General features: G+C 41.8%; 1 protein-coding gene across 2 annotated transcripts in view; it reads right to left on the bottom strand.

Moving 5' to 3' along the window:
• The window catches only part of tmem184c (transmembrane protein 184C), a 33,930-nt gene extending 24,963 nt beyond the window's left edge, over window positions 1–8,967 (bottom strand). The window contains exons 1-4 of one of the 2 annotated variants that reach the window (XM_060926546.1): window positions 8,873–8,967; window positions 8,544–8,762; window positions 6,140–6,270; window positions 5,846–5,882 (exon numbers count right to left, since the gene is read on the bottom strand). In XM_060926546.1, the coding sequence (XP_060782529.1) occupies window positions 5,846–5,882; window positions 6,140–6,270; window positions 8,544–8,660 (285 nt within the window). In that variant the 5' untranslated portion in view covers window positions 8,661–8,762; window positions 8,873–8,967. Of the gene's footprint in view, window positions 1–5,845; window positions 5,883–6,139; window positions 6,271–8,543 lie in introns of both variants that reach the window. The other variant, XM_060926545.1, reaches the window with a different exon arrangement.
• Between the last annotated feature and the right edge of the window lie 11,626 nt (window positions 8,968–20,593).

Here is a 20,593-nt window from a genome sequence, read left to right as displayed (position 1 = left end):
GTCTTTTAATAAGGGATCATTTCAAAATTAGTCCGCGGCACCTCCGCAGAAGACCGGCCCGGCTTCGTCTCTACCGACGGAGATACAGTGATCCAGCTGAGATCATGAAATTATTTTCTCGGGATCTCGAAATAACGGATGCCATATATTCTCGGAAGGAAGTTACTTGGTAACCACGGAAACATTTCGCGCACGCGCATTTCAACTACCGTGAAAGAAAACCGCAAACATTTCTCGCTAGTGTGGACGGATGCACGAAACTGTACCAGTATACTTTGTATCGATACAGTTACACCACTTTCGTACCGGTATAAGTGTGAACACAGCTTTAGTCAGACAGAACTGAAGAAGCCTTTCGGATGAGAGGTGAAACATCTTCAAGAATCTTCAAGCAAGTCCAGTTGCTCTCTTTTACCGCCCACAGTTCACTACTCCCTATATAGGGAATCACCATCAGTGGTCCAAATACTTTTTTCCAGTGTTCTGTAATATTGCAGAATGTCAAAATTTTGTTCTGCAATTTGGAAATATTTTCTGCAAATCCACAAGCCTCCATACTACACCCTTCTCAACCTAATAATGCCTAGATTTACATCATACGGTATCTAGCTTTACAACTCATAGCATTACTGTAATTCTTTATTCTCACTATTTTTAATTTCAGTCTTCACAGATCCTTCTCTGCAGCAAAGTTATCGTTCCATGATCCCTCCACAGGTCTTTCATCCCCCTCGCCCTGACACTACGGGCTACAACTTGAAGTATACCAACTAATTCATAAATGTACTAGTTATCACACCCACACATTATCCTTCCACACAACATACTAATAAAGGGCTCGCCACAATAAAAAATAGAACACAACTGTTCTTCAAGAAACAAAACATTCATTTTCATGTTACACGTCATGTTACGTTTTGTCAAGATTAAGTTTCTAGCTTGAACAATAGATTGTTACCCAAAATGGACTTCATTCACAGTGTTTGCATCTGCAACCTGCAGTTTTAAATTGAAAGCAAGGTTTCAATTCTACACTCTGTTACATCTTACGATGATCTGTGGGTGGTAGAAATGGGCAACTGGACTTGCTTGAAGATTCTTGAAAACGTTTCACCTCTCGTCCGAAAGGCTTCCTGAGTTCTGTCGGACTAATAGGGAGGATCAGATATTTATCCTCTCCTGGATCAGAATCAGAATTCTGATGACCAGCTCATCTAAGGCCAAGTTTACATTAGACCGTATCTGTCTCGTTTTCTTCGCGGATGCACTGTCTGTTCACATTAAAACGCCGGGAAACGGGAATCCGCCAGGGTCCACGTATTCAACCCAGTTCGCGTCTGGTCCGGTGCTGTGTAAACATTGAGGATACGCGGATACGCTGTGCTGAGCTCTAGCTGACGTCGTTATTGGACAACGTCACTGTGACATCCACCTTCCTGATTCGCTGGCGTTGGTCATGTGACGCGACTGCTGAAAAAACGGCGCGGACTTCCGCCTTGTATCACCTTTCATTAAAGAGTATAAAAGTATGAAAATACTGCAAATACTGATGCAAATACTGCCCATTGTGTAGTTATGATTGTCTTTAGGCTTGCCATCCTTCCACTTGCAAGTGGTAAGTGATCTGCGCTGGGATCACACACACAGCGGCTCAGTCCCGAATCACTGCTCGTGCGCTTCACTCGCGCGCTCTGTGAGCTGCGCAGGGCCGGAGTGCGCACCCTCCAGAGGGCACTCGCTGTTCAGGGCGGAGTGATTTGGAGCGCAGGATGCCTGCGGAGCCGAGCATATCCGTGTATTGGTGTTGCTGTGTGCACGGCTTACGGTTTTAGTGTAAACGCGAATCGTTTTAAGAACGTTAATCTGATGATCCGCTGATTCGACGTAATGTAAACGTAGCCTTAGATGAGCTGGTCATCAGAATTCTGATTCTGATCCAGGAGAGGATAAATATCTGATCCTCCCTATTAGTCAGACAGAACTGAGGAAGCCTTTCGGACGAGAGGTGAAACGTTTTCAAGAATCTTCAAGCAAGTCCAGTTGCCCATTTCTACCACCCACAGTTTACTATGACCTGGATGACATCTTACGATGATGCAAAGAACTGATGCCATTCAGGAATAAAACCCAACTGGCAAATGGAAAGACGTTTGGGTTCATGGTGTTTGCCTGGCTTCTAAAGTGCAAGGTCATGAACTGAACTGAGAACGACTGCAGGGGCTTCACTGCTCTAAACTAACAACAGAGAACTGGCTACAAACTAATCACGGCAGAACTGAGAGCTACAGAACTGAACCTACGAGCTTTGTCTTACAGGACAACTGTTTTACTTTGGCTAGTCTGCACCACAGGCAAGACAACACTAGTAAAAAAAAAAAAAAATAGAACACGTACACAAAACATGTATTCGTGTAGCTTGGTATGAGAAAAAAATATTCAAAAGTATCTATGAATAAAGGTAAAATACTGTTGCTGTCTTCAAAAGGGATATATCAGTATAATATTTAATAATCAGTATAAGTATAATATAATATATATCAGTATAAGGCCATCCTTAAAAAAAAAAAACATCCGTTTCCTGTCCACCGGGTGAGCAAAAAAATTCAGTCAGGAGGGAGGGATTTTTTTTTTTTTAATATATGGATGGATAAGAAATCGCAATGCTGTGTTTGCTTTTTCTTTCAGTACTTTTTTATTACAAAAGCAGACACATTTAATAAAATGACAGTTTAATCAACTGAAACTTGTACAAAAACTAAGTTAGCATTTTAAATGCTGACTGCAACATTTGCAAAACTTTTACAAAGGTACTTAAAATGTCCGACACACGGACTTTTTGTAGTTCTAAATCGAGCGTTAGGCCTAGTTCGGATGAAATTACACTATTAAAATGATCACTGAATGATTTGTTTTTCTGAATCTTTACTGTTTTGTTGTTCGCTAGAATACCATTTTGCGATTTCACACTTAAGCAAATGTTTGAAAACTCCGGATCCCCTTCCTTCATGGTGGCTGCCGGTTTTTTGTGCCGCACGGCGCATGCGCAGAGCTGATTCGATTCTGTATTCTGCGCGGAATGCAGGGCTTTCCACAAGCGCCGGCTGCCGGCCATACAGCCGACTACACAATTAAGTCCAGCCGGCTACTTTAATGACTATTATTTTTGTAGCCGACAGGCTCTAAATATTAATTTTCGATTTTAATAAAATTAAATGTTTATCTAACAGACTGACAATAATGTCAAACTGAGCCGCACTCATTTAAGTTGTGATTTGCGCTGTTTGTACCGATAACCACAAATTCCCCGCAGACTTCGTTGATCAAGGGAGAGTAACTCATCCGCGGCCCCGACATACGGTGTGTGTGCGCGCACACTCGGCGGAGGCAGTAGTGTGTCGGAGGGAACAGAAGCAGAGATGACGCTTACTTTGTCTCCGGTAAACCAGTCTTCTCTCGTTCAATTCCGTGCTGGCATCAAAAGACACCGTTGGTTGTAAATGAACCCAAACTGAGTGGTTGGAGTGTATTTTCATACACAAATGGAGAAACGTTCGCTGAGTGTGTAATTGTGTCGCCCCACTGCAGACCGTTGCCGTTGTTAATTCATAGCATGCTCAGCTGCGTGAATGTGTCATGCACCGAAAATAAGAGATTTACAAGCCAGGAACGCCTCATGATGCAATACGCAAGAAAAGAAAGAAGATTTACGGCCATTTTACTTCGTATTTGAGTAAAGTGAATAAATAAATGGTCTGTGGAAAATACATTTAATCCTGGGAACTGCGTGCACAGGAGTTTATTTTGTGTTTACTCCCCCCCGACGGCTACTTATTTGTCATGGCTGGCTAGTATGAACCTTAGTAGAAAGCCCTGGGAATGCGGAAATATCAAGTTCGACTTTAGATTTACGAACCGGAAAAAAATGTCGAAAAACCGGCGTTAATAAAAAAAAAGTTTCAACCGCACAAACGGCACTCACCCGGCCGGTGGACCGGAAACAGAACATTTTTTAAGAATGGCCTAATTTTGCATGATTCAACAATACAATACATATGTATACAACTATAACAGCGACCGTCTTCATTTTTGTCACCCTCGCGGACACGCGATCTGTCATTGTTGGAGTCACGCTGGCTGCTGGTTTTGCCGAGATATGACAAAATCGTCCTTGTTTTCTTGGCGTTTTTGTCGGACTCTTGCCCCGAAGAAACAATCCTCTTCTTGGGAGCCATGTTTGTTGTGCCGCATTGAATTCTGGGAGATGCATGGCGGAAACTGCCAAACACTGCCGAGGTAGTTGTCGGGTCCTCCCGGCGGGTATTAAAAGTGATGAAATCTTACATCGGAAAATGGCAACTGGCCTTATTTGGTTGTCGTCGCCATTACGTAATATTGCTCAACTTTGACCTGGAAAACGCCATCAGGTTCGCGCGGCGCAGGTTTCAGTTTATTTACTGGTACAGCGCCGCTAGTTTGCTAAATTGAGAACCATTGAATCCCGAGCCTGATTTTTTTCATTCTGCAAAATTGCAGGTTGTTTAATTTTTCTTCTGCAATCTTGAAAATCATTCTGCAGACTGCAGACGGGTATTTCGAACACTGACTATATAGAGGACTATACAGTGAGCTCATTGGTAAAATGAAAAAACGCTTTCGGACTCGACTCCGTCGCGCTGGTATTTACGTCATTACTGTCGCACAATTAAAACGTGCCGGATCAGTCGCCTGGCGGGGTTTCAAAATAATAAATACATGCGTGTGTTTTTGTGATTAAATCTAGATTATACTGAGCGCATTTTCTACATTAAATCAATACGAAGTCCCTGCGTCTTTCACTTCTTTTAAATCAAGGCTGAATATTTTCTTTCTTCTTTCCCGCTGCTTTTTATTAAATCACATTTGAGACTTTTTAATTTGATTTCTTTCAGCGCGACTGCAATGCATGATGGGATATATTGCTTTGGTTAGTGACCATCGGTTGTACGCTACTTTCCGTGATGCATTGTGGGATACTTTGAGTGCACTATATAGGGTGTAAATAATCCTCACTAAGGTTTCGGACAGCACTACAAAATGGCGTCCTCGCTATATAGTGAGTCGGGAGCGATTTCAGACACGGGCGTCGTCAAAAGACGTGTGCGCGGCCTCTTTCGAATGCTGATGTGATCAAGCCGGAAGTTTAGTTAGTTTTGATAGCAATCAGGAAAGTTTGAAAAAAGTAGGCAGTAATCACCATTTAAACTCGTTTTTGTGCAATACTTCGTTTGGAAAACAGTTTTCAAAATGGCGGCGCTGACACTTCTTCACGTTTCGAAGTCTCGCACAAGTCTCGTGAAGATCGCGCGGATAAGCGACGCCTGCCATGGACCAAACGAACTAAATTCAACACGGCTAAAAACCGAATAGGCTGATAAGTATGATATTTAATTGCCAATACGAGTCACGACATAAGGTTACTAAAACCGAAAACGTCATTGAATAATATGTTAATTAATAAATAAAGCAAGTTTAAAAATGACTTCAGTTCCTCTTTAAAAGTCAACATATTACACTAATGGATTAGAACGAGCGCAATAACAAACCTTCTGGCCAATCAGAATTGAGAATTGTGGGATAAATTTTCTCAGACCAAACAAAGAAGACTATTTGGCTCAAAACAAATGAGAAGCGTGTGACTTTGGTGAGACACTGAGATCGCAATTCAGGAAGTAAGACGAGTGCAGACGATTCTAACTGAACTCATGTGCTTCCTCGACGTTAAGCCCTCAATCACCATCTGAAGAGACACATAGCACAAAATCACTCAAATTAACATTTTAGACAAGGATTACAAAATAATACTTACGCTATCCAAACTATAGATTGGAACCATCCATAATATCCTAAAAATAAACAGAAAGAAGAGATGTGAAAGAGTAAGAGATCAGACACTGCAACGTTTTGAGACTCTGCTCAGAATGTGGTCAATGTTTAATATTTAACATTTAATAATATGAAGCGTTCAGGGTTTAAATAGGCTGATAAATATTTAACATCCAATCAGGTTACTATATCTAATGATACCCAAGACGGTCAGTGTGTAAATAGAACCCAATACTGATAATATACACCTAACCCAAACACCCGATATTGTTCTTACCTGATGATGGGTTTCTGCAGCTCGGGCTGGGTGTAGTGCACCAGATGCTGAAGTATCCCCCAAAGTGATATTGGGATTGTCATAAAGACAAAAATGCCTGCGATGAACCAGGCTTTGTTGTGGGTGCCAACCTGCGAGTTGAAGAAAAAGAAAAAAAAAAAATCAGCAAGATCAGATCCCATCTTTACAGACCATCAAGAGAAACCAAGAGACACTCGATTATTAACACGAAAGTTCACCCAATATTAATAATCAATACACAATCTTCACTGAGTTGGCTTTATTGGTCCATTTTTGCTTTGGAGAATGGTTTCCTATGTTACCCACAACGCTGTTCTACCTGCTGATCATGGTGCAGTGGGATTTAGCCCTCGGTTCAGCTAAGACAGCGATGCAGCGGCGCTTTAGTCCTTCAGTGTGTCCTGCTCTTACACCTTTTCGTCTGTACACTCTGCTCAGACAGATAAGCTACAATTTTTAGGCGAATCCAGTCATCAACACCACCGTGCTCATCATTTCGTAGAGCGTTAATTAGTGAGTGTTTGCTGTAACTCGTATAAAAGTTGTATGTATATATATATATATATATATATATATATATATATATATATATATATCTGAGCTGCATTCTTGGACCTTGGATCAATGTGTCCACTATTTCTGCACCAGAGTTCATTAATATGCTTCTGAGCATCGCTGGGAAATAGTGAATGAGAAAAGAAGCACCAGTCACCAATCACCATTATTTCCAACAAAACCACCAATCATCATTGCTCCCAACAATGAATCACCACCAATCACCATTGTTTCCAACAAAATCATAATTGTTCCCAACAACCAACCACCAATAATCATTGTTCTCAACAAAAATCACCAATCACCATTGCTCCAAACAACCAATCACCATTGTTCCCAACAAAATCACCACCAATCATTATTGCTCCCAACAACAAATCATCACATTTCACCATTGCTCCCAAAAACCAACCACTATTGTTCAACAAAAATCACTATTGCTCCCAACAACAAATCATCACATTTAACCATTGCTCCCAACAACCAATCACCGTTGTTCCCAACAAAAACCACCAATCACCATTGTTCCCAACAAAATCAATCACCACTGCTCCCAACAACAATCACAGATCACCATTGCTCCCAAAAAACAATCACCATTGTTCCCAACAAAATCGCCAATCACCACTGCTCCCCCCAAAAAAAAAAATCACCACCAATCACCATTGTTCCCAAGAAAATTACCAATCACCACTGCTGCAAACAACCAACCACCCCTGATTGCCATTGTTCCCAACAACCAATCACCATTGTTTCCAACAAAATCAATCACCACCAATCACCATTGCTCCCAACAACAATCACAGATCACCATTGCTCCCAAAAACAATCACAATTGTTCCCAACAAAATGGCCAATCACCACTGCTCCAAAAAAACCAAATCACCACCAATCACCACTGCTCCCAACAACAAATCATCACATTTCACCATTGCTCCCAACAACCAATCACTGTTGTTTCCAACAAAAATCACCAATCATCATTGTTCCCAACAAAATCAATCACCACTGCTCCCAACAACAATCACAGATCACCGTTGCTCCCAAAAAACAATCTCAATTGTTCCCAACAAAATGGCCAATCACCACTGCTCCAAAAAAAACAAATCACCACCAATCACCATTGCTCCCAACAACAAATCACTGTTGTTTCCAACAAAAATCAACAATCACCACCAATCACCATTGTTCCCAACAAAATCAATCACCACTGCTCCCAACAACAATCACAGATCACCGTTGCTCCCAAAAAACAATCACCATTGTTCCCAACAAAATGGCCAATCACCACTGCTCCAAAAAAACCAACCACCCCTGATCGCCATTGTTCCCAACAAAATGGCCAATCACCACTGCTCCAAAAAAACCAACCACCCCTGATCGCCATTGTTCCCAACAAAATCAATCACCACCATCACCATTGTTTTCCCCACATGCACACTTATATACATACACACACGTATATATATAAATAAATAAAAGAGTTGATTTGTTGTGCCACGAATAAAGACGACTTCTTCCTTCATGTAATAAGTTAAAACCCATTATTTTTTTATCCTACAGATCTTCAGAAAACCTTCCTTCTCCATCTAACAAGTGTGACGTGCCGGTGATTGTGACAATTCTAGAAATACCAAGGAATCTCGCCCATGATGTCATCCGTGGACTTTGTGAGCGTACATGAGCTCCTGAAAACTTTCACAACAACAACAATAATGATGATGATGATGATGATACAACACCAAACAACAGATTAACATCACTGAACACATGACAGAGTGTAAACATGTGTGTGTTTGAGGTGGAGTTTCCCTTTAATCAGTCACACCTCTGATTTCTGCAGCTCCCAGATGCACAGAGGAAGGACCACCAGCAGGAGCAGGATGTAGAGCAGCACCACCAGGGGTCTGATCCATCTCCTCCAGTTTTCACAGGTGCACGGCATCTTCTTCTCTTCTTCCTCACATGCAGCTCGAGATGTGTGCGAAATATCCCACAGGTCGAGTAAAGATCACACAGGCTTCTGAGGAGCACTCACCCTAATCAGCTGATTCATTGGAAACAAACACGGATTATATGGGGTTAACACTCCTGCTAGCTCTCAAAAACACAATCTCGACATCAGGATCTGCTGAGGAGGAGTGCGTTCAAACCCACCACACCAGCGTGAGAGTGGGATCGGAGCTTTCGAACACGGAGGAACAGCAAACACCAGCGCCTGAACACAACACACAACTTTAGTCTCACAATAGTCATCAACTTCCGGTTAGTGGCGAGAAGAAGGGTTGCCAGAGATGCACGAAATCCCACTCATCAAGCAAACAAGACAGCTTGATAGACAGCTAGAGAGAGATCATTGTTTTTGATTTGGTTTGGAATGAGATTTTGGATTTAAAAAAAAAAAATACATTATACACACATTGCATGGCCAAAAGTATATGGACACCCGATCATCACGCCCGTATGTGGTTCTTCTCCAAACTGTTGCACAAAGTTGCAAGTCCACAAGAATCAGAATCAGAACTCGAGTCAAGTTTATTACCAAGTACATTCTCACGTACAAGGAACTTGCTTTGGTGGTTGGTGCTTGAATAAAAAAAATAGAAGAATCTCCATTCCATCCATCCATCCATCCATTATCTGTAGCCGCTTATCCTGTTCTACAGGGTCATGGGCAAGCTAGAGCCTATCCCAGCTGACTATTGGCCCTTTTCCACTACCCTTTTTCAGCTCACTTCAGCCCGACACGGCTCGCGTTTCGACTACCAAAAAACAGCACGACTCAGCTCGCTTCAGCCCTGCTTAGCCCCTAAAACTCGCACGGTTTTGGAGTAGGGCTGAAGCGAGCCAAAGCGAGCCGAGTGAGGCTGGGGGCGTGAGCAGACACTCCCCTGTGCACTGATTGGTGAGGAGGAGTGTCCTCACATGCCCACACACGCCCCGCGAGCACGCTGGGATCTGTAAACACCGTAAACCCGGAAGAAGAAGAATTACGAATTACGAGAATTTCTGAAGCCTTATGCGCCTCGCCTCATCTATACGCTCTTGCCAGTATCTGTTGGCGTTGTCGGTGACAACAAGCCACAGCACCAAGACCAGCAACACTAACGACTCCATGTCCTCCATGTTTATTGTTTACTATCCGGGTCATGAGACTACTGCTTAAAAGGTCACTGATGTCACTGTTTGCGCCGCTTAACGACATCACCTGACGTCCACCCACTTTCGCTAACTCCACCCAATGTGTCCACCCACTTCCAGCCAGCACGGTTCAGCACGGTTGTAGTCGAAATGCAACTCCAACAGCCCCGCTCAGCTCGACTCAGCACGGCACGGCTCAGCCCGACTCAGCCGCGTTTGTAGTGGAAAAGCGGCATAAGGGTGAGAGGCAGGGTACACCCTGGACAAGTTAGACTGGTACCAAAATCCAGAATTGTGACACCCAAAGGCATTTTTGAGACAAAGTCGGCAGTCTTATTTTGTCAATTTGGGTGTGCCGAATTCAAATCTGCAATATGCCGAGCTCTATCTGACCTCTGTTGACCTCTGAACTTTGGGCCTGTAAACATCTCAGCTGAACCCAGTTTCTCAGCTTTCTAAGGAATGAAATGTACTAAAATGATTAATGAAGTTAGCAAATGGTCTTGTTTGTTAAATGTTTGGGTGCTGAATTCATTTTTCATTTGTAAAACGACCTCTGATAACCTCAAGGTCATTAAACTTGGCCTATAGGCCTATGCATTTAACGGCATTTTTAAACTGACTTTACTCCCCCAAAAAGAATATGAACAGACAAAAAACAAATAGAAAGGAACAAATACAACATTAAATGCCAGTCCATGTACATGTGACTTACTTTTCACAATGAGAATGCCTCGGTGATCACCTTACATAACATTGCATTACATTTAGCGGTTATTGTTTATACAAAGCTACTGAAAAAAGGACAGATTCAGCAGCATACAAAATGTGGGGGCATACAGGGTATACAGGTTAATCAGGGTTAGTATATATGAGAGTTTTTTTCTTTGTTTTTTGTAAAGGCTTTACCCTGTTTAAAACAAAACAAACAACAAAGAAAAAAACTCTCATATATACTAACCCTGATTAACCTGTCTCATCTCATTATCTGTAGCCGCTTTATCCTGTTCTACAAGCTCACAGGCAAGCTGGAGCCTATCCCAGCTGACTACGGGCGAAAGGCGGGGTACACCCTGGACAAGTCGCCAGGTCATCACAGGGCTGACACATAGACACAGACAACCATTCACACTCACATTCACACCTACGGTCAATTTAGAGTCACCAGTTAACCTAACCTGCATGTCTTTGGACTGTGGGGGAAACCAGAGCACCCGGAGGAAACCCACGCGGACACGGGGAGAACATGCAAACTCCACACAGAAAGGCCCTCGCCGGCCACGGGGCTCGAACCCGGACCTTCTTGCTGTGAGGCAACAGCGCTAACCACTACGCCACTGTGGACTGGCATTTAATGTTGTATTTGTTCCTTTCTATTTGTTTTTTGTCTGTTCATATTCTTTTTGGGGGAGTAAAGTCAGTTTAAAAATGCCGTTAAATGCATAGGCCTATAGGCCAAGTTTAATGACCTTGAGGTTATCAGAGGTCATATGTCGTTTTACAAATGAAAAATGAATTCAGCACCCAAACATTTAACAAACAAGGCCATTTGCTAACTTCATTAATCATTTTAGTACATTTCATTCCTTAGAAAGCTGAGAAACTGGGTTCAGCTGAGACGTTTACAGGCCCAAAGTTCAATGACCTCTAGAGGTCAACAGAGGTCAGATAGAGCTCGGCATATTGCAGATTTGAATTTGGCACACCCAAATTGACAAAATAAGACTGTTTGCCGACTTTGTCTCAAAAATGCCTTTAACTCCTTAAATAAGCACTTTTTTGAATTTTGGTACCAGTCTTACACTATGTTCAGACTGCAACCTGAAACGACCCATATCCGATTTGTTGTGAAATCCGATTTTTTTGTTAGGCCGTTCACATTACCAATTATATGAGACTTGTATGCGATCTCCAATATGAACGGAAAACGACCCAAAAGTGTCCTGCATGCGCAAATTGACACGTAATAAGCACATCTACGTAATACGTAAACAAAAAAAAAGCGCACTCTTCAAGTTTAATGATTTCTTTTTTTGTTTGTTTGTTTAATTATCTGGTTAGTGTTAAAGTGTGAGGTCTCGTGTGTGTTTTTGTTTCTGAACTGAAATGAAAACATGTAGCCTGGTAACGAGGGTTGACTCCTAAATGTCTCTCTAATTTCTATATAAGTGCACTACATGTTACTAGGAAGTAATGGATTTTTAAACTCTATATAGTGCACTCGAGCTTCAGTAGGCAGTCATTTGGGATACGGCCGCTGTATTACCAAACTCTTAATTCAGGCTTAATAATTTGCACATATTTATTTCGTCATATTAATAAACTTTTTCTACATTTTTATAAATATTTATTTAGATTGTTTATAGCCAGCTTAATTCTGCAGCTTCTCTCAGCGCTGGCTCAAGGTGCAGAAACACCAGTGCAGTTTGCTATGGAGATGAGGCGAGACCTGGCGATGTGGTTTTTGTGGCGGCGGCGGAACTCACACAATAATCTGATTAATGTGGGCAGCAGACTAATGAGACCGAAGGTGTCAAATTACTGGAAATTTCCAGAACAATCTTATAATCTTGTAATACAGGATGGTTTAAGTTATAAATCAGTTATAGAAACTGTTTTATTTAATCAGGCTAACAGACCAACATCCAGGTCCCTACCAAATCCACCATTAGCTTGATCAATTCTATAAAAGTCTATTTAAATTCTGAAAACTGTACAAATGTTGTTGTTTTCCAACGAAGAGGCGGGATTAGCCAACGCAGAATAGTGACGTTTGTCTCTTGTTGATGACGTGTAGGTCGCATGAATGCGACCTGTCCGGTCAGACTGCAGTCGCGTGTGAAAATATCGGATATGCATCGGATTTAGGACCACATATCCAAGCGGCCTGGGTCGCATGTGGAAAAATCGGATCTGTGTCGTTCAGATTGTCAATAACAAATCGGATACAGGTCGCATATGGGCAAAAAAATCGGATATGGGTCGTTTCAGGGTGCAGTCTGAACGTAGTCTAAGTCGCCAGGTCATCACCGGGCTGACACTTAGAGACACACAACCATTCACACTCACATCTATCCATCGATTACCTCATCTCATCTCATTATCTGTAGCCGCTTTATCCTGTTCTGCAGGGTCGCAGGCAAGCTGGAGCCCATCCCAGCTGACTACGGGCGAAAGGCGGGGTACACCCTGGACAAGTCGCCAGATCACCACAGGGCTGACATATAGACACACAACCATTCACATTCATGCCTACGGTCAATTTGGAGTCACCAGTTAGCCTAACCTGCATGTCTCTAGACTGTAGGGGAAACTGGAGCACCCGGAGGAAACCCATACAAACATGGGGAGAACATGCAAACTCCACACAGATAGGCCCCCATTGGCCACTGGGCTTGAATAAAGAACCTTCTTGCCGTGAGGCAACAGTGCTAACCACTACACCACCGTGCTGCTCCCCTAGTTGGAACCCTGCATGGGTATTGCTAGACCCGTTTTACTGGGGTACATGTCCCCCTATTGATCTGCTGTGCCCCAGTAAATTCTCACGTTCGTGTTTTTACAAGCTTCTATATTTGGAAGCGGATTCATTTAGATTGATAATCATGGGGAAACGGCCTTGCGATAAATTGGCGACCTGCCCAGGGTGAACTCCGCCTCACACCCAAAGTCAGCTGGGATTGGCTCTAGCATCCTCTGCGACCCTGACAGATAAGCAGTATAGATAATAGGTAGATGGCTTGATGGGTATTGGGAAAAATAATGGATTTATTTTCTGCAAACTCCACACAGAAAGGCCTCCATCAGCCACTGGGCTCGAACCCAGAACCTTCTTGCTGTGAGGCAACAGTGCTAGCCACTGTGCCACCCATAGAAGAATCTGAAAGATACAAATTTGAAAAGTGGACATATTTAAGGGGTATGTGCAGGAGTTGTTGAAGTCCAAGCTGTACAATATGTCCTGGAATGTGCAAAAACAGGTCACATGATGAAGATGAAGATGGAGAAGAGACATGATATATGAATGTGTGAGAGGAAGAGAATATGTGTAATGGGTTAAGTCAATAACCAAGCTGTAGGGTGTGTCGGAATGTGCAATAAAAGTTCATAGAATGAAGATGTACGACCTGGGAATGTGCAAAATCGCAGTTCAGAGACAAAGTGCGTTAATGTTACAGATTGGAAGTGTGAAGTTAGAGTTTAGAGCCAGTAGGGGTCTCTGACCTTATTGATGAGGCCAGCTGCAGTGGAGAAAAAGCTGGCCTTATGGCATGAGGTTTTGGTTCTAATGGACCACAACCTCCTACCAGAGGGGAATGATTCAAAAAGTTTGTGTCTGGGGTGAGAGGGGTCGGCCACAATCCTTTCTGTTCTCCTCAGGGTCCTGGACTTGTACAGGTCCTGAAGAGATGGAAGGTTGCAGCCAATCGTCCTCTCAGCAGAGCGGATGATGCACTGCAGTCTGCTCTTGTCCCTCGCAGTGGCAGCAGCATACCAGACAGTGATGGAGGAGGTGAGGATGGACTCAATGATGGTGGTGTAAAAGTGCACCATCATTGTCCTTGGCATGACGGTGCGTAAATGAAGAATGTCCGAAACAGAGTCTTGACCTCAACCCCATTTGAACACCTTTGGGATGAACTGAAATGCTGACTAAACCCCAGACCTCCTCACCCAACATCAGTTCCTGATCTCACTAATGCTCTTATAGCTGAATGAACACAAATTCCTCCATTCTGAGACAGACGGATATTGGGGCTGTAATCAAATGTAAACAACGTGACGCACTTTTCAGTTTACTTTCTGTTTCTGTAACTCAGGTTTCTTCTGATCCGATTGAAGTCTTGTAAGGAAGTCACGTTTCTCATCCTCGAACACAGATTTCCATTGCAGTGTTTTGTTCGGTTTTGCTCTGAACATGTACTTGTAACTTATTAGTGCTACCTTTATCACAGTCTTGTCTCTGAATGGACGCCTTTTCAGTAAAAACATCAGGATCCGTTTTGAAGATTCTAAGTGAACTCATGGTGGACAGCCATGGCCTAATGGTTAGAGAAGCAGCTTTGGGACCAAAATATTGCTGGTTTGATTCCCTGGACCAGCAGAAATGTCTGAATTGCCCTTGAATGAGGTACCTGCTCCTCAGGCTGCTCTGGATATGTTGTACATCACTCTGGATAAGAGCGTCTGCTAAATCCCTGTAATGTAATATAATTCAAGCTCCAAAATCTAGTGGAAAGCCTTCCCAGAAGAGTGGAGGTTATAACAACATTAAAGATGTGACTAAATCTGGAATGATCATTCACTAACATGTATATATTTTATATCCAGTGATGGCTGGATGTGATTTTACATGGGAATGCTACATGACTGGTCATACTGTTACAGGAAAATAATCAACAATAAGATGGATTTTTCTGCGACTTCCCCAAGGTTGATTATTTTCCTATAACAGTATGACCCTGAAGTGTTTTAGTCCTATTATACACTCTCAGAAACTAACATACATTGCTGTACCTTTCAGGGTACAATGGCTTGCCACTGGTTCAGTACCCTCTAAGGTACTTATTTTAGATTAGATTAGATTAAACTTTATTGTCTTTGCACATGTCACAAGGCAACAAAATGCAGATTGCATATAACCAGAAGTGCATAGCAGTAAATAACATTAGTGTAATATACATAAATATAAATGTACAGGAATTACAGGGTATGGAATGGTATAATGATCTGATAGATACTTACAGTATGTTCAAAATGTGCAATATGAATGAACTGTAGTGCAGTGGTATGATACATAGATATTTGCAGTATGTACACTACCGTTCAAAAGTTTGGGGTCACCCAGACAATTTTGTGTTTTCCATGAAAAGTCACATTTTTATTTCCCACCATAAGTTGTAAAATGAATAGAAAATATAGTCGAGACATTTTTCTGGCCATTTTGAGCATTTAATCGACCCCACAAATGTGATGCTCCAGAAACTCAATCTGCTCAAAGGAAGGTCAGTTTTATAGCTTCTCTAAAGAGCTCAACTGTTTTCAGCTGCGCTAACATGATTGTACAAGGGTTTTCTAATCATCCATTAGCCTTCTGAGGCAATGAGCAAACACATTGTACCATTAGAACACTGGAGTGAGAGTTGCTGGAAATGGGCCTCTATACACCTATGGAGATATTGCACCAAAAACCAGACATTTAGTAGAATTTAGCTAGAATAGTCATTTACCACATTAGCAATGTATAGAGTGTATTTCTGATTAGTTTAAAGTGATCTTCATTGAAAAGAACAGTGCTTTTCTTTCAAAAATGGGTCATTCCATGCCAAATCAACAAATATCTGACAAATTTATGCTCGACCATCTCAGATTTCAATGAAATTTGGAGGGCTCAGAGATACTATTAAAAGAAGTTAATCCCCAAAATTTGAGCTTCCTACCTCCAACGGTTTCAGAAATACAGGCATTTGAATTTTTTTTTATTTTTTTTGCATTTTGTTCAAAACATACATATTTCAAAGTGCAATATAATCTTTATTATGCAAGATAGAAACCTAAAATTTTGCACAGAGAGACTCAATGTCTTGTACTACAAGCTTCAACTTAGAATTTCAATGGTCATTGTATATTAGATGGTGATTTTAACAAGGAAATTAAAAAGACAAATTTGCATTTTTTGCATTTTTAATTCATTCTGGAAGCTTGCCTGTGGCAGTAATGCTTAAACTAAGAATGTTATTCAAATCTACACAGAAATATCTACCAATTTCAGTTTTACCAAGTCTCCACTATTCCTAGTTTGTCTGTAATAGGGTTTTGAAATTCGCGGATTTCTAAACCATGCCATTTTCAGTAGCAAGAAATCCAATGTGGGATAGCAGTTAGGAACTTGTACATTTTTTCAGTAATCTCCTAGACCCATATTTTATATTTCCAAGTTTTTGTTCTGTGTCTCTCAAGTATTTCTGAGCTACAGGTGTTTAAAAAATCCATTTTTTCCAAATTCGAATTTTTGATATTATTTCCATTTTATTGATGATTAAGGACTGATAAATACAACTAAATGATTTGTATAGATAAGGAAACATTTTACTTGTGTTCATGTCACAGAAATATGGTTTTAAAAATATTATCATTTTGAAATAAGCTAAATAATATATGAACATTTCACATTTTTCAGTAAATATATATATAAAAACTAAAGAAGTCAGTCATTTTTCATATAAATCACTTAACTTACAATTTCTGTTGTATGTTAGTTTATGGCAGTCAGAATCTTTCTTTAGTCCAATTCCTATAGAACAGGGAGGAAGTTCAGCCATTTCTAGATGTCTAACAACAAACTCATTTATACTGATCTCAAATTGAAAGCAACTACAATTAAATTCCCTAGTCAACTATTCAAAATATCCAATCCTTGCAAAGAAACACATTCAGTTAATAACATTGGTAAATTTTCTCAGTGCTCTGTATTACAATGTATTTAATATAATCCAAGCAATATAATGTTATCTGAACAAGTATGCAGTTTACAGACTCTAAAACTATAAGATATGAGCCACCTGTTCTGGTATCAAAGGTGGCATCAAAGGTGCTGTGTTGATATTGATAAGGCTGGCTGTTGACTGGTACACAATAGCTGGTCATTGATTGCTAATGTTACACAGTCTTAGATTAAAATCAATTTACAAATAATTAATACTGAGCATTAATTGAAATTTTATTTAAAATTGAGGAAGAAACATGTCTCCTAACCTACTTGAGCCTTATTGAAGCATTTATTAACCCTCAAATATCAGTTATATGAAAATATATCAAAAATTTGAATTTGGTGAAAATGGATTTTTTAAACCCCTGTAGTTTAAAAATACTTGAGAGACACAGAACAAAAATTTGGAAATATAAAATATGGGTCTTGGGGATTACTGAAAAAAATTTACAAGTTCCTAACTGTTATCCCACATTGGATTTCTTGCTACTGAAAATGGCATGTTTTAGAAATCCGCGAATTTCAAAACCCTATTACAGACAAACTAGGAATAGTGGAGACTTGGTAAAACTGAAATTGGTAGATATTTCTGTGTAGATTTGAATAACATTCTTAGTTTAAGCATTACTGCCACAGGCAAGCTTCTAGAATGAGTTAAAAATGCAAAAAATGCAAATTTGTCTTTTTAATTTCCTTGTTAAAATCACCATCTAATATACAATGACCATTGAAATTCTAAGTTGAAGCTTGTAGTACAAGACATTGAGTCTCTCTGTGCAAAATTTTAGGTTTCTATCTTGCATAATAAAGATTATATTGCACTTTGAAATATGTATGTTTTGAGCAAAAAAACAAAAAAATCGAAAAATTCAAATGCCTGTATCTCTGAAACTATTGGTGATAGGAAGCTCAAGTTTTGGGGATTAACTTATTTTAATGGTATCTCTGAGCCCTCCAAATTTCATTGAAATCTGAGATGGTCGAGCATAACCTCTTGTTGATTTGGCATGGAATGACCCAAATAAGGAAATTTCAAAGTGACCCCAAACGTTTGAACGGTAGTGTACAAAACATGGTATGAATAAACAGTAGTGCAAATAGTGATAGTGCAATGAAGTCAGTTCAAGTCAATTCAGTTTGTTGGGGGGGGGGTTGTTGTGTGTGTGTGTGGGGGGGGGGGGGACCATGGGGGGGGGGGGGGGGGGGAGTGCAGCAGTGAGACAGCTGAAGGAAAAAAACTGTTCCTGAACCTGGTGGTTTTGGTCCAAAGGCTCCTGTAGCGCCTTCCAGAGGGCAGGAGAATGAACAGTTTGTGTGCTGGATGGCAGGAGTCTTTGTTGATGTTTATGGCTCTCCTGAGACATCGCTTCCTGTAGATATCCTCAATAGCAGGAAGTGAGGCTCCCACGACACGCTGGGCGATCTTCACCACCCTCTGCAGTGCCTTGTGGTCCGAGACAGAGCAGTTCCCATACCACACTGTAATACAGTTGGTTAGGATGCTCTCGATGGTACAATGGTAGAAGTTCACCAGGATGTCTGAAGAGAAGTGATTTTTCTTCAGAGTCCTCAAGAAAAAGAGACGCTGGTGAGCCTTCTTGACCAAGTTGGAGCAGTTGGTTGTCCAGGTGAGGTCCTGCGAGATGTGGATCCCCAGGAATTTGAAGCTGGTCACACGCTCCACTGCTGCACCGTTGATGTGGATGGGTGTGTGTGTGTCAGCATTCCTCCTGAAGTCCACGATGAGCTCCTTGGTCTTATTGGTGTTGAGCAGCAGGTTGTTCTCGCTGCACCACACAGCCTCCCTGTAGGCTGACTCATCGTTGTCCTTGATGAGGCCTATCACTCTGGTGTCATTGGCAAACTTGATGATGGTGTTAGTGTAATGTACAGGTCTGCAGTCATGAGTAAAAAGGGAGTAGAGGAACGGGCTTATCACACAGCCTTGTTGTACATCAGTGTTTAGGATGAGGGTGGAGGAGCAGTGATGGTCTAAATGAACATGTTGTGGCCTGTTGGTTAGAAAATCCAACAACCAGTTGCAGATGGGAGCACTGATGCCCAGATCTGTGAGTTTGGTGATGAGCTTAGAGGGGATGACAGTGTTAAATGCTGAACTGAAGTCTATGAACAGCATTCTGGTGTATGTGTTGCCATTATCCAGGTGCGAGAGGACCGAGTGCAGTGCTAGGGAGACTGCATCTTCTGTGCTTCTGTTCTTGTGGTAGGCAAATTGGTGGGGGGAAGGCAGGATTTGAGATGTGTCAAGACCAGCTGCTCTAAACACTTTGTAATGATGAGGGTGAGTGCTACTGGATGGTAGTCGTTGAGACATGTTGGAGTGGAATGTTTTGGTACTGGCACAATGGAGGTGGTCTTGAAGCAGGTTGGAACGACAGCATGGGCCAAAGACATGTTGAATAAGTCCATCAGGACCCCCACCAGCTCCCCAGCACATGCTCTGAGCACATGTCCGGGGATGCCATCAGGGCCTGTAGTTTATGTGGAGTGATCCTGCTCAGCACTGCTTTAACATCAGTGGGGGAGAGTGTTTGGGGTTGGTGGTCTGTAGTCAGCCTTGCCCTGGACGCAGACTCCTGTTTGTCCTTCTCAAACCGAGCATAGAAATTGTTGAGCTCGTTGAGCAAGGAGATATCAGAGGATGGGGGAAGGGTTGTTGGACTTGTAGTCATTTGATGACCTGAATGCCTTGCCACATACATCGGGTGTTGGAGTTGGAGAAATGCTCCTCAACCTTCTGTTTGTAGCAGTGCTAGGCCTTCTTGATGCCATGCTTCAGGTCAGCTCTGGCTGTACTGTAAGCTTGTACATCTCCTGATCTGAAGGCAGTGTTGCGGGCTTTCAGCAGGAGACAGACATTTCTGTTCATCCAGGGTTTCTGATTTATTTGTATCCTTTATATGCTGCTTGGGAACATATAAGTACCTTTTTGACCCTAAAAAGGTACACATAGTTACCTTGACGTCCAATAATGAGCCCTGGGGGATACATTAGTGTAGATTGTACCATGGGGGACAGAAGTGGACTCCTACTGTAGCCCTATTTCTGACAGTGTACCACAACCATGACCTGGCAAATCTCATCTCATCTCATCTCATCTCATCTCATCTCATTATCTGTAGCCGCTTTATCCTGTTCTACAGGGTCGCAGGCAAGCTGGAGCCTATCCCAGCTGACTACGGGCGAAAGGCGGGGTACACCCTGGACAAGTCGCCAGGTCATCACAG

Source organism: Neoarius graeffei, chromosome 7 (assembly GCF_027579695.1).
Source record: "Neoarius graeffei isolate fNeoGra1 chromosome 7, fNeoGra1.pri, whole genome shotgun sequence".
Classification (NCBI taxonomy): domain Eukaryota; kingdom Metazoa; phylum Chordata; class Actinopteri; order Siluriformes; family Ariidae; genus Neoarius; species Neoarius graeffei.
This window is presented reverse-complemented; position numbering and strand designations above follow the sequence as displayed.